At 52.1% G+C, this 13,586-nt stretch overlaps 1 protein-coding gene across 1 annotated transcript in view; it reads left to right on the plus strand.

Annotated features, from left to right (window-relative positions):
* Positions 1-13,586, plus strand: part of LOC146863614 (myosin-IIIb-like) — a 547,606-nt gene that overhangs the window by 65,194 nt on the left and 468,826 nt on the right. Inside the window, exon 2 of the mRNA XM_085627644.1 lies at positions 10,856-10,921. Within this exon, the coding sequence (XP_085483770.1) occupies positions 10,856-10,921 (66 nt within the window). The remainder of the gene's footprint in view (positions 1-10,855; positions 10,922-13,586) is intronic.

Consider the following 13,586-nt stretch of genomic DNA (forward strand, 5'->3'; position numbering starts at 1 on the left):
TCCTCTCCCTCTCTTCCTCTCTCTTCTTCCTCTCTCTTCTTCCTCTCTCTCTTCCTCTCTCTTCTTCCTCTCTCTTCTTCCTCTCTCTTCCTCTCTCTTCTTCCTCTCCCTTCCTCTCCCTCCCTCTCTCTTCCTCCCTCTCTCTTCCTCCCTCTCTCTTCCTCCCTCTCTCTTTCCTCCCTCTCTCTTCCTCCCTTCCTCTCTCTTCTTCTCTCCCTTCCCTCTCTTTCTTCCTCTCCCTTCCTCTCTCTCTCCTTCTCTCTCTCTCCTTCTCTCTCTTCTCTCTCTTTCTTCTCTTCCTCTCTCTCTCTTCCTCTCTCTCTCTTCCTCTCTCTCTCTTCCTCTCTCTCCCCTCTCTCTTCCTCCCTCTCCCTTCCTCTCCCTTCCTTTCTCTCCCTTCCTTCCTCTCTTTCTTCCTTCCTCTCTCTCCCTTCCTCTCCCTCTCTTCCTCTCCTCTCTTCCTCTCCCTTCCTCTCTCTCTCCCTTCCTCTCTCTCTCTCTTCCTCTCTCTCTCTCTTCCTCTCCCTTCCTCTCTCCTTCCCTCTCTCTCTTCTTCCCTCTCTCTCTTCCTCTCTCTCTCTTCCTCTCTCTCTCTTCCTCTCTCTCTCTTCCTCTCTCTCTCTTCCTCTCTCTCCTCCTCTCTCTCTCTCCTCCTCTCTCTCTCTCTTCTCCTCTCTCTCTCCTCCTCTCTCTCTCTTCCTCTCTCTCTCTCTTCCTCTCTCTCTCTCTTCCTCTCTCTCTCTCTCTTCCTCTCTCTCTCTCTTCCTCTCTCTCTCTCTTCTCTCTCTCTCTTCCTCTCTCTCTCTTCCTCTCTCTCTCTCTTCTCTCTCTCTCTTCCTCCCTCTCTCTTCCTCCCTCTCTCTTCCTCCCTCTCTCTTCCTCCCTCTCTCTTCCCCCCTCTCTCTTCCTCCCTCTCTCTTCCTCCCTCTCTCTTCCTCCCTCTCTCTTCCTCTCTCTTCCTCTCTCTTCCTCTCTCTTCCTCCCTCTCTCTTCCTCTCTCTTCCTCTCTCTTCCTCTCTCTTCCTCTCTCTTCCTCTCTCTTCGTCTCTCTTCGTCTCTCTTCGTCTCTCTTCGTCTCTCTTCGTCTCTCTTCGTCTCTCTTCGTCTCTCTTCGTCTCTCTTCGTCTCTCTTCGTCTCTCTTCGTCTCTCTTCGTCTCTCTTCGTCTCTCTTCGTCTCTCTTCGTCTCTCTTCGTCTCTCTTCGTCTCTCTTCGTCTCTCTTCGTCTCTCTTCGTCTCTCTTCGTCTCTCTTCGTCTCTCTTCGTCTCTCTTCGTCTCCCTCTCTTGTCTCCCTTTGTCTCTCTTCGTCTCTCTTCGTCTCTCTTCGTCTCCCTCTCTTGTCTCCCTTTGTCTCTCTTCGTCTCTCTTCGTCTCTCTTCGTCTCCCTCTCTTGTCTCCCTTTGTCTCCCTCCCTTTCTCTCTGTCTCTCCCTCCCTCTGTCCCACTAGCTGCTGCCTCCCCCCCCCCCGTCACCTCACCCTTCTGTCCCTGTCACCTCACCCCGCGCTGAGACAGCTTCCCTGGAACGAACACAGCCGCCGCACCCAAGTACTTCACAGGTCTTTTAAAAACCATTCACTTGTTAATGAGGTTTTGTTGTATTTCACCTCTTCTTCGCGCCCCTGCATCTCCACTCAAAAGCGCCCCTGCATCTCCCCTCATTCAGAGTGGAGATGCAGGGGCGCTAAGAAGAGGTGAAATACAACAAAGCCTCATTAACAAGTGAATGGTTTTTAAAAGAATCGCCCGGCCCCATAGCTCTGCGCTGCTGCAACCGGCGATATAAAAAACACAGATGTTGTCTGCAAGGTCCGCGGGCCGCCAAGGAAGGCTTGCCGGGCCGCTGGCGGCCCGCGGGCCGTACTATGAGTACCCGTGCTCTAGATGTAGTTGTAGCAACCTTTTAACTCACTGAGTCATCATGCATAGCAAAGCCCTGCAAACTTTCTTTGTTACAAACTGGCCATTTTTTGGTCGATCTCTGCTCTGCGAGGCATGCTGTATTAAGGTATGGATTTGGAAGCTCCGCCCACTTTCCACTCATATTTGTCATTGGCTTGTGTTATTGTCCACTGTAACCTGTGGCTGGTCATTGGTCAAAGGCATAGTAGTCCGTCCTTAGTATCGCCTTGTTTCATTTTATGAACTCACATAGCGACACCCCCTGTTTCATGTGTTGTTACTCAGTAGGCTATAATTACAACCACGGAGCACTATTTTCTCAAATAGCTTTGCCCTGCCTGCTGTTGCAGGCAGGACAAACCCTCTCAATGCTTTTTAAACAATGTTATAGCATGCATTTGCAATTTATTAGATCTCGCATTTGTTAGAGTTTAAGCTATTGGCATTGTAAATGACATTGTCTTTTTTTCTGATTTTCATATAACGTAAACTTGACCCAAAGGTATTGGGTATCGTAGAGCTTTACATGAGCACCAGTTGCGTTACTTAAGGACACATTCATTTTTGTTAGGCACAAGGAGATTAAGGGATTTGCCCAGGATGTTGAGTGTCGTTGCTGAGACTCAAACCCAGTTCCCCAGATTTGAGGTTGCCGGCTCTTGCCGTTAGGCCACATTCTCTCCCGTTTATTTATCAGTTTTAAAAACAACACATAAATAAAAGGCAATGTCATTTATGACGCCAATAGTGCAAACTCTTATGAATGCGAGACCTATTGCATTGCAACTGCTTGTTAAAGTGACTAACTGTGTTAAGATACCTGTTGCGGAAATCTGAGGAGCTATCCAGTCATGAGGGATAACTTTGTAATGCTGGTTGAGGTGGTTATCTGCTGTTCACAGGTGTGTAATGTAGTAAAATAGCTTGGAGTATTATTGTGCCTAATGGAGAAGACTGGGTGTAACCTGCAAGCCGTTGGTTTCTGTTGGATTAGGACGGCCAGTGGATGACTGTGTTGAAGAACCGGGTTTTTAGAACCCAGCGGCGCCAGGGGCACGCCCAAAGTCTTTGGGTTCACCTGTCTTAGAATACAGAGACACAGGATACTTCTTGGTGGCGTCAGATCGAATTTATTGGCTGCAGCCAGTAACAGAAGTCCTAGAAGTCATCACGGTATGAGTTCTCAGGAGACTGCTCAAATTTACAAAGCAAGTCATCCCTTTTTATGCCAGAAACATCACATTCCAGACAAACACCCATTATTTTACAAATTGTCCAATCGCATGTAACCACACCAAAAGTATCGCATGACGGTAAAACCCACTTTTCAGTTGTCCGGTAGGCCTGGGCTAAAATTTCGTTCCGTTCGCGGAAATTGCGATAATTTGACATTTTCGCGTTCCGCGGAAAGCACGAAAATGTAAAAATGTCCACATTCCGCAGCTTTGCGATAATTTGGTTCTTGCTCGCGCTGTAAAATAATACATGCGCTCGCGCGATCGCCTTACCTGAATCCCTGCGTTCGCAGACAAGTTTTCTTGATCCGGTCGCGTTCTCCATGAGATGTTGTATTGTTTTTAGCCATTTGCGCTGTCTCGCGACAGTTCGCACCCGCAGTGACGTCATGCGTCGCGCGATCACGTCTTTCTTCTCGCGATCATGCACCGCAAGACAACTGAAAACAAGATGGCCGCGCCCGCGAGCAACCGCATGGGTAAGTTGGCGAGCCGCAACCATGCAGAAAATCTCGCGAACATGCGGGAAAAAAACTTCCGCATCTTCGAGATATTTCCGCGTGTTTGCGATAATTTTTAACATTTTCGCGATAATTTGCGAAAGTGGATTTCGCAAATTCCGCCCACCCCTATTGTCCGGCCCATGATCAATCATCGAACAATCCCAACATTCTTCTTCAGACAAGCCGGACAGACCCATAATAAAGAGACCACAACCTATATCATAAATGGACCATAAAAGAAGAAACCGAAACAGATAGAAGTAGGATGGGGCATGTTTGTGTGCAATAAAACTTTACGAGATCCCGTGCTCTGACCCTTAATCAAGATCAGCTAGCGGGCGGGAACGGTTTTGGCAGGGTCGGCCTCCGGCAACGAGGTCAGTTCACTCAAGTCATGTAGGAGTCAGCACAAACTCGAGCTAAGGTGCGCCTGACCAAAAAAGGCTTGTTTAACCACAGTCATCGGCCTATGTGAGGGCAACCACAAAATGGCTACCATGCGCTAAATGAAACCCAGGGTTCGGAACGAAAACCCTAAATACGCAGTGAATCCATTGGTGTAATGTGACGAAAACACACGTACTAGCCAAACTCACTAGTTACGGTTTGCTGTTACCAAAATCGTAACGGAACCGTGATATTTATAACGCAGATTCAGATTTCACGGAACCTCCGACCCTCCTTTTGCCCTTACATAGGCAATCTCAGTCTGCATCTGAATTGATGTCGATATTCATCAAATCATCAAGGTGCTGTTGAAGCATCATCTTATCTCTCTGTACCTTTCTCAAGACAGGCGGTCTCCTGACACAGGTAGTAGCACGAAGGCCACATATGGCAGGGCCACACTGTACACAGAGACAACACAAGAAAAGAATCACTAAAGCCACACCAATGATCGTCAGAATCCTCTATCCCCAAGCGGATAACAGTCCCCAAAACCATCCAGTTAACGACCAATCTCCTCTGTCCGTATGTATTGACTCGGAGATCTTATGTAGCCTGGAGATGGCCTCGTATACTGTCGGAGCATTATCTGGAATGAAAACGCAGCAACTCGATTGAATCACTTTACATACTCCACCTCGATCTGCAAGTATGACATTTAAAACCATACGATTCTGCAATGTCCTAAGGCGATCCGCTTGAAGCTCAGCTGTCAAATTACTAGGGGCACCGGCAGTTTCGTTTATGGTGGATTCAACCACTCTCGTCAATTGCCGCAAGCTCCTACTGTTAACCATAGGTCCCCAAAACGGTAGGAAACCCTTAAAGAAGTCTCCCACTTCTTGTCCAGTGGTATCTTCCTGATCAAAGACACCCCTGACAACTCTCGTCTTGTGGTAAACTGCGGCAGCAGTATACGTAGGAGGCAACAAATATCCAATATAACACTTTCCCGAAAAATCACGGTGCAACCATGTATATGCTCTGTTGTAGCAAACAAAATACGTACCCTTGGCTGGCAAAAGTGTCGGGGAAGACTGAGACGTAAAAACATTCGTCTGAGTACAAACACTCTTCCCTAACTGAGCTTTCGGATTCCTGCCAATACCTTGCAGACAAAAATGACCTCAGTGGGGTACGATCCAAATCGGAGGTGACCTCTTTCGTCTCTGCTTTTCACTCAGGCTAACACTGTATCCAGTCGCGTTCTAGCCAACATAAGCTAGTAACTCGTCCTTGGGAATAGTCCTATACGTATCGATATCCCTACTCATATTCGCAATTCCCTTCACCAAGGCTTTATTACTCGAGTTATCTCTTATGGAACGCAGGGGATAGACTTCGATAGCATAAATGAACATCGTCTGGAAAGCCCATAAAGACCCATTCTGACTAAACGGCAGAACCAGATAGGGAATACCTCTATCCGTACTATGTGGCATAAGACCACACACCCAACAATTAGCGATGTTCACTACCAACTGATGTTGATGCAGAAGCTGTACAAATGAGTTATTTACAAATTCTGACCTTCTAATCTGCTCGTGTTCGGGTAAGATATGAAAAGAATGCAAAGAAGTAGTAATAGGAAAAGACGTAGGTTGGGAAGTGGGTGCAGAAGTCAATTGGGTAGAAAAAACAATCCAACCCACCAAAGCTAACGTCATGCTAAGAGACATCCTAATACATGTAATCGGGAAACATTTGAGATGCATTATCCTGCATAGTTTCATCTTAAAGTTCGTTTTCTCAACAGCTCTCTTGACCTCAAAAAATTCCATCCTCTCACCGTGCTGTTCGCGGCGGTTGGTTTTCTTCTGCTAAGGAGTGCGTCTGTCAGTCCAGGGAACGCCCTAGGACCAACCAAAACCATCAACCTTGTGTCTACACGGCTGCAATCCCAAGTCTTTACACCGCGACCTTACAGCTGAACCCGGATGGTGGTTCGGAAAAAAGGAAAAAAAAAAAGAGATCAAAACAGTTCCTCGGCTGAGAGAGTGCTGTTCTCAAAATGAAAGGAATTATTTGTTCTTTATTAGTCCATTGTCTCTAGACTGCAGGTTATAACGACTTTTACCAGGCTCTGTCTGACTTTGAAACAACAGTTCAGGTTCAGTGGTGTCCAATCTTAAAGGTGAAGGCACAGCTGCTTGCAAGACATCGTCATCTCCTTTCTCAGACCTTGTCCATACCAATTCAGCGTCGCTAAACGGTGATCTCTCAGTTTTGGTGTCTGCGATGCCTTCGCGGATCCACTGGTCGTAGAGGCGAGGTGCGCATCTTGCAGCCTTCTAGAGGCGAGGTGCGCATCTTGAAGCCTTCTAGAGGCGGGGTGCGCCTCTTGAAGCCTTCTAGAGGCGGGGTGCGCCTCTTGAAGCCTTCTAGAGGCGGGGTGCGCCTCTTGAAGCCTTCTAGAGGCGGGGTGCGCCTCTTGAAGCCTTCTAGAGGCGGGGTGCGCCTCTTGCAGCCTCCACCTCATTTCAGACACCTGTGCATGGAGGTTTATGAATAGGACCAGGGAACGCTTTACAAGAGGCGATAATCTGAGATCCCAGACAGCGCTGCCTGGCCGCGACATCCAGAAACCAAGAGGAAGCACTTGAGACACATTCAGTGCCAAGTAATGCATTGAATACATTGATTTCTGTTATTCCCAATGTGTTTAAAGTGCATCGCTTGTGCTATCCTAGGAATAGACTTCTTCCAGAGCCCTCTAGGTGTCATTAACAATGTTTGAGGTGAACTGAAGCCACTGCCCGCGGGCAGTGCCCATGTTCTATCTAAAACCGTCAATAAATCGCTGCAAATGTGCGCGCTCCACGGGGTGCGGGGGGCCGAGTCTTTTGCAGCCTTCTAGAGGTGGGGTGCGCCTCTTGCAGCCTTCTAGAGGCGAGGTGCGCCTCTTGCAGCATTCTAGAGGCGGGGTGCGCCTCTTGCAGCCTTCTAGAGGCGGGGTGCGCCTCTTGCAGCCTTCTAGAGGCGGGGTGCGCCTCATGCAGCCTTCTAGAGGCGGGGTGCGCCTCTTGCAGCCTTCTAGAGGCGGGGTGCGCCTCTTGCAGCCTTCTAGAGGCGGGGTGCGCCTCTTGCAGCCTTCTAGAGGCGGGGTGCGCCTCTTGCAGCCTTCTAGAGGCGGGGTGCGCCTCTTGCAGCCTTCTAGAGGCGGGGTGCGCCTCTTGCAGCCTTCTAGAGGCGGGGTGCGCCTCTTGCAGCCTTCTAGAGGCGGGGTGCGCCTCTTGCAGCCTTCTAGAGGCGGGGTGCGCCTCTTGCAGCCTTCTAGAGGCGGGGTGCGCCTCTTGCAGCCTTCTAGAGGCGGGGTGCGCCTCTTGCAGCCTTCTAGAGGCGGGGTGCGTCTCTTGCAGCCTTCTAGAGGCGAGGTGCGCCTCTTGAAGCCTTCTAGAGGCGGGGTGCGCCTCTTGAAGCCTTCTAGAGGCGGGGTGCGCCTCTTGAAGCCTTCAAGGGTCGGGGAGCGCCTCTTGAAGCATTCTAGAGGCAGGGTGCGCCTCTTGAACCATTCTAGAGGCGGGGTGCGCCTCTTGAGGCCTTCTAGAGGCGGGGTGCGCCTCTTGAAGCCTTCTAGAGGCGGGGTGCGCCTCTTGAAGCCTTCTAGAGGCGGGGTGCGCCTCTTGAAGCCTTCTAGAGGCGGGGTGCGCCTCTTGAAGCATTCTAAAGGCGGGTGCGCCTCTTGAAGCCTTCTAGAGGCGGGGTGCGCCTCTTGAAGCCTTCTAGAGGCGGGGTGCGCCTCTTGAAGCCTTCTAGAGGCGGGGTGCGCCTCTTGCAGCCTTCTCCTCCACCCCTCATACAACAGGTGCAGTAATCCTGGCCTGAACCCCTCTCCCTGCTGCACCCCGCGGAGGGGATGGAGTCCCCGCTGTGAGCCTCGGGCATAGCTCCCAGCTAGGCGCAGGCAGGCTTTGGCGCTAGACACAGACATAGGATGTCAGAGGGGACATTGGTTGAGAACCAGACCATCAGTGCATAGGGCGGTTTGCAAAGTCCTTTTTGCGACCGGCCTGGCGGTAAACCTGCCCTCGGCTGCCATGCCCGGCTCCTCTTGGGCCCGGCCCGGCCCGGCAACCCTTACAGACTGTTTAGGCCGGGTTCATGCAGGTGACGTGATCGCCAGGAATAGATTTATTGTCGCTGGGAATGTTTCAATCTCAAACTGCGGAGGTGTTTGTTAGACCTGGCACCTTGGCGTGAGTTTCCCTTCCACTTTTTGATGATGTGCCTCGACTGTTTTGCTGGTGTTGTCCGCTCAGGGCACTGCGCCACGGCTAATCCGTGCCGCAGTGCAAGTGCTCCCTAGGTAAAAGTGTACCTGTAATTGATGTTCATGATTGGCTTATTGGATTCACTGTCAGTCCCCAGTAGAGTGCACCAGGGGTGCCAGGGCTTGTGAATGCCAATGCTGCTGGTGGGCTTGCAGCGCTGGTTGCGCCACCCACAGAAAGCAGCCGTGTAAAATGTGTCTAGGGTCTGCCACCGCAGACCCTGTGCGCGGTCCGGGACCGTCGCGCTGACTGCGCAAGTGCCCCCACTTGCCAGTCCCTAAACCTTCCCTTACCTACATATTAGCCACCCCTCTGGTAGGCCCAAGGGCAGGGTGCATTGTAGGCATAAGGTAGGACATGCCCTGATGTGTGTGGCATGTCTTAGTAGTGAATTACAGCCATTTTCGTTCTTCACTATTGAAGGCTACCTGCTCTCCATAGGCCAGAATGGGCTGCTGGGATCACGCCAACGCTGTGACCCCAGTGGACTCAGAGAGCATGGTAGAGTGTCAAGTTTAGTATGCCTGAACTCAGGATAATAAAATACTTCTTGTAGTCAAGTTTATTTTAATATCCTGGGTTTGTAAATACTACTTTTAGAAAGTTAGTATTTACTGACCTGACCATCTCAGTCCGCCTCTGCTGTGTGTGTGTTCTGCCTAGCAACAGTAAGGAGCCGGGTGGGGGGATCCCCAGAGACAGGTTGGCTGCCAGGTGGTGGGTAGAGAGATTACACCAGGATGGGTGGGAGGAGTACACCTTGACTCTTGAATAGACCTGTGCTCTGCCACCACAAAGCCGGCGCCGCCCCCTGTGGGGCGGCTGATGTCTCTGCCCTGCTGCTGAAAGGATAGAGCAGAGTCACCATAACAAAGTGCTCCAGAACTGGACTGAGCCAGGCCTAGGCCCCCTGGCGCTAAAGAACAAAAGACTCATGGTATAAAAGTAGGAGCCTGGCTCCTAAGAAATCAGAATCCTGTTTACCACAAAGAACCTCTGCCCGACTACAAGGAGAAGGAGACGCTGGAGGAGCTGGCCTGCTGCTTGCCTTGCTGAGAAAGGAGAGGAAGAGACTATTGAAAAGACTTTGCTACTTTGTGCTTGAACATTCTCCAAGGGCTTGATCTGAGCTTGCCCCCTGAACTGAACCCCAGGACCAGTGGGTTCTCTGTGCTCTTGCTCGTCCTCCAATTCGAGCCGTGTGTGCATCCCGCTGGAAAGAGACTGCGCCCCTCATCGCCCCTCCTAGGGCCGTGACACTCAGAAGCTTGCCTGCCTCAAACCCGTGAGAGCCCCGCTCCGTCCAGAGCCGCTCTCTGTCCCCGGGCCAGGCCGCCTGCATCCCTGTCACCGCCTGCTACTGGAGCGCGCTGACCGCGCTATCACCCCTCCCGCCGGAAACCGTCCGACGACTGTGATCTACGCCGGGTCATCCAGCTGCACTGACCGTGCCCTGCGACCCCGCTTCGCTATCCCCGGACATCTCAGGCCGCGCCGCCCCCGCTGTGGAGACCCTCCGGCACCGCCGTGCTAAAGGGTCGCTGGCCGCGCCTGCCTACTTGCCCACACCTGCTGATTGAGGACCCAAGAACACTTCCCAAAGTGAGAGTCGCACCGACCTGTGCCGACTCTCCACATCACGAAAGAAGTTCCAGTATCGGGCTCGGGGCCCGCAACGCCTTATTTCCCCGTTCGCAGGAGCCGATCTCCGTGAGTACTGGAACAACAAGTAACATTTGCAAGAGACTACAAGGTCTCCATTTGAAGCTACGAACAAAGAACATTTGCCTGCTTTACAACCTGGTGGCCTAGCGAAAACGTTATTGGTCTTGTGATAAGTCTGCTGAGATATATATACCTATTTTTACATAAAGAAGCGTATTTTTATATATATCCAAGTCTGGTGTCCGTTTCTGGGGGGATTGATGTATTTACTGTGTGTGTGATTGTAAGTGCTTAACCACCAACGCCTGAGGAATCGCCTTGGCTGCTCACGCCACGCACCTAGAGGGTGAGCAAGGGTCATTCGCGAGGGGTTATCCTGCGCCCTGACGTGGAGGAGAGGGTTCCTGCTTGACACAAGGGCAACCTTGCGCCAACCAGAGACCCCCGACTCTAACAGTGTTTATAAAAAAAAAGTAAAAAAGCAGAGGAAACAAAAGGTTTTATTTTGTTTTTTTTATTCTACATGGCGGTGTTGTTTCCACTCTCGGACATGTCAGTTTTGGGGGTCCTAAACTCACGATGTTGTAAACCTCTATAGGTCTGGATTCTCGCTGTGAATGAAAGCCTGTAGTAATGTTGCTGACGCTGCCTCTGTCTTGTAGGGGCCTCTCTAGGGCCGTCCCTAAATGTTGTGTGTGTTTTGGTAATGCTTTATTTTATGAGCCCTGCGTATGCCTGGTGTGTGATGTGTGTGTGTGTTGTGTATCTTTGTGCAGCGGTGTAAACCAAGCAATGTCACCTTCTGACTGTTTTTCTTTTTGTTTTTTCGCAGACCTATATTGGAGACATCCTGGTCGCCATTAACCCCTTCCGGCCCTTGCCGCTCTACGGGAAGTCGGTGAGTGCTGACGTCTGGCTGGCGTGCGTTTCTCTGGTTGTTGGTGTGTCTTCCGGGAGGGGCGAGCCATGGACTGAGTTTTGTGGGGGCTTTTGTATTTCTGTTCACGATGGTGCAGTGTCAGCTGTAGCGCACTGCTCTTCGGTGCTGTAAAGTTAAACCATGGTGACCCCTTAAATTGGTGAGGGGTTCTAAAGAGTCTCCAAGCCTCACCACATACAAAGGCCGTGGACCCTGGGGGCTAGGGGTGTGTGGGGGGGGGTGAGGTGGAGGGAGTGAGGTGGAGGGAGCCCCACACCCCGTTCTGTGCAGTACTACAGAGTGCTGTGGGCACAAGCTTGATTGTCTCGCCCCTTTCATGCTGGGGGTGCCCACCCTCTCCGTGGGTGTCATGTCCTTGCTGTGCTTACATACTGCAAGGCGCCTAGATACCCTCACGGGTGACAAGTAACGCTCTACAAATCTAATGATTGATAGATTGATCGATTAACTGTATTTAGAGGGTTCTCATACGGTTCAGTGTGTGGGGGTCCTCAGGATTGTATTGTCAGTGCACGGGGGTATCTCTGGGGCTCTCCATATGAACGGATGGGGGCCCTTGGGGCATCTCTGGGTTTCCCCTTATGAACGGATAGGGCCCCTTGGGGTACTTCCAGAACTCTCCTTATGGACGGATGGGGCCCCTTGGGGTACTTACAGGACTCTTCTTCTGAACGGATGGGGCACCTTGGGGCACTCCTGGGGCTCTCCACATGAACAGATGGGGCCCCTTGGAGCATTTCTTGTCAGTGCACGGGGGCGCCTCCGGGGCTCTCATAATGAACGGATAGGACCCCTTGGGGCATCTCTGGGGCTCCCCTTATGAACGGATGGGGCCCCTTGGAGTACTTCTAGGACTCTCCTTATGAACAGATGGGGCATCTCTGGGACTCTCCTTATGAACGGATGGGGCACCTTGGGGCATCTCTGGGACTCTCCTTATGAACGGATGGGGCACCTTGGGGCATCTCTGGGACTCTCCTTATGAACGGATGGGGCACCCTGGGGCATCTCTGGGACTCTCCTTATGAACGGATGGAGCACCTTGGGGCATCTCTGGGGCTCTCCATATGAACGGATGGGGCACCCTTTCGGTACCCCTGGAGCTCGCCATATGAACGGATGGAGCCCCTTTGGGCTTTTATTCTGAATACGTGAAGGCCCCCCCCAGCTGTCAGTACGGATGCACCTCTGCGTTCGAAGGGCAACTCTCATTGGCTGGAAGACGATTAGTGTTCATATATAGTATATGTGAACAAGTGTTCCAAAGTCCACAGTGTGTCCTCCCCACACCCACTTCCGCCACTAATGGGTCGGGCTCAGTGGTGTAGCACCCCCCCCTCCCCCCCCCCCCGCCCCCACCCCCAGCAGCACCCGGTGGCGCAGTGATCTGTGCCCCAGTGAAAGTGGACTCGTTTTCTCTGTGTCCAGTGGAGGCCTCCAGAGCTCAAGGGAAGAGCAGGGCAGGGCTAGAAGGTGGGAGCAAGTGCTGCTCAGCGAACCCCAAGAAAGGGGAAGGAAGATGAACAGACAGAGTGGCAAACCGGGCGAGTGGGTGATGAAAAATACTAGAAAACTAAACAGTGATGGTAGATGGGGCAAGGAGGGAAGGTTGAAAACAACAAAGGAAGGGTGCAAGGAAAGAGGCCTCGAAGGGCGAAATTTTGGATGGAGAGGTAAAAAAATCAATCAGTGAAACGATGAAAGGAAGAGTGGATGAAAGGCTGGCCGGGAGCGTGTAAGGACAAATGGATGAAAGTGTGAATGATGGTGTGGGAAGGAAATGACCGATGGATGGATGGATGGATGGATGGATGGATGGATGGAGGCGTGTCTTTAGAGTGCGATGGCAGACCGTGTCGAAGGCGGCTGACAGGTCCAGGAGGAGGAGGGCTGATGTTTCGCCGTTGTCTAGTTGGCGCCTGATGTCGTCTGTGGCGGCGATGAGGGCTGTCTCGGTGCTGTGGTTTCTTCTGAACCCGGACTGGGACGGGTCCAAGATGTTGTTGTCTTCCAGGTGGCGGGCCAGTTGCATGTTGACTATTTTCTCGATGACCTTTGCCGGGAACGGTAGCAGGGAGATGGGCCAGAAGTTCTTGAGTTCCTTGGGGTCTGCCTTGGGCTTCTTGAGGAGGGCGTTGATTTCGGCGTGTTTCCAGCTTTCCGGGGAAAGTCGCTGATTTCGAAGGAGATGTTGATGACCTTCCGTAGTTGGGATGCGATGGCAGCGTCTGCTTTGTTGAATACGTGGTGTGGGCACGGGTCTGACGGAGATCCTGAGTGGATGGAGTTCATGACTGTTGGACAGGCCACATAAAGGGCTTGCTCCCTCCCCGCATGACAGGGCCCGAGCCCCGGCCCTCCAGGTGTTACCCACAGAAGCAACCCGCACCCCGTCTCATACGGGACTCCTGCCCCCGGACATCTCTGTATCATGGGGCCGAACCACTACCGGCTCCCTCGCCCGGCCCGGCCGCCATCTTGGACACTGCACCACGAGGCCGCGTGGCCTCAGCTCGACCCTAACCCTGGGCCTGGCCAGGCCCCGACATCCCGGCACCACCATCCACCCAGGAGGTGAACGGACCACTTGGCAGGTCAATGGGAGAAAGAAGTGTCGATGGCT

The sequence above is a fragment of the Triturus cristatus genome, chromosome 2_1 (genome assembly GCF_964204655.1).
Source record: "Triturus cristatus chromosome 2_1, aTriCri1.1, whole genome shotgun sequence".
Lineage (NCBI taxonomy): Eukaryota > Metazoa > Chordata > Amphibia > Caudata > Salamandridae > Triturus > Triturus cristatus.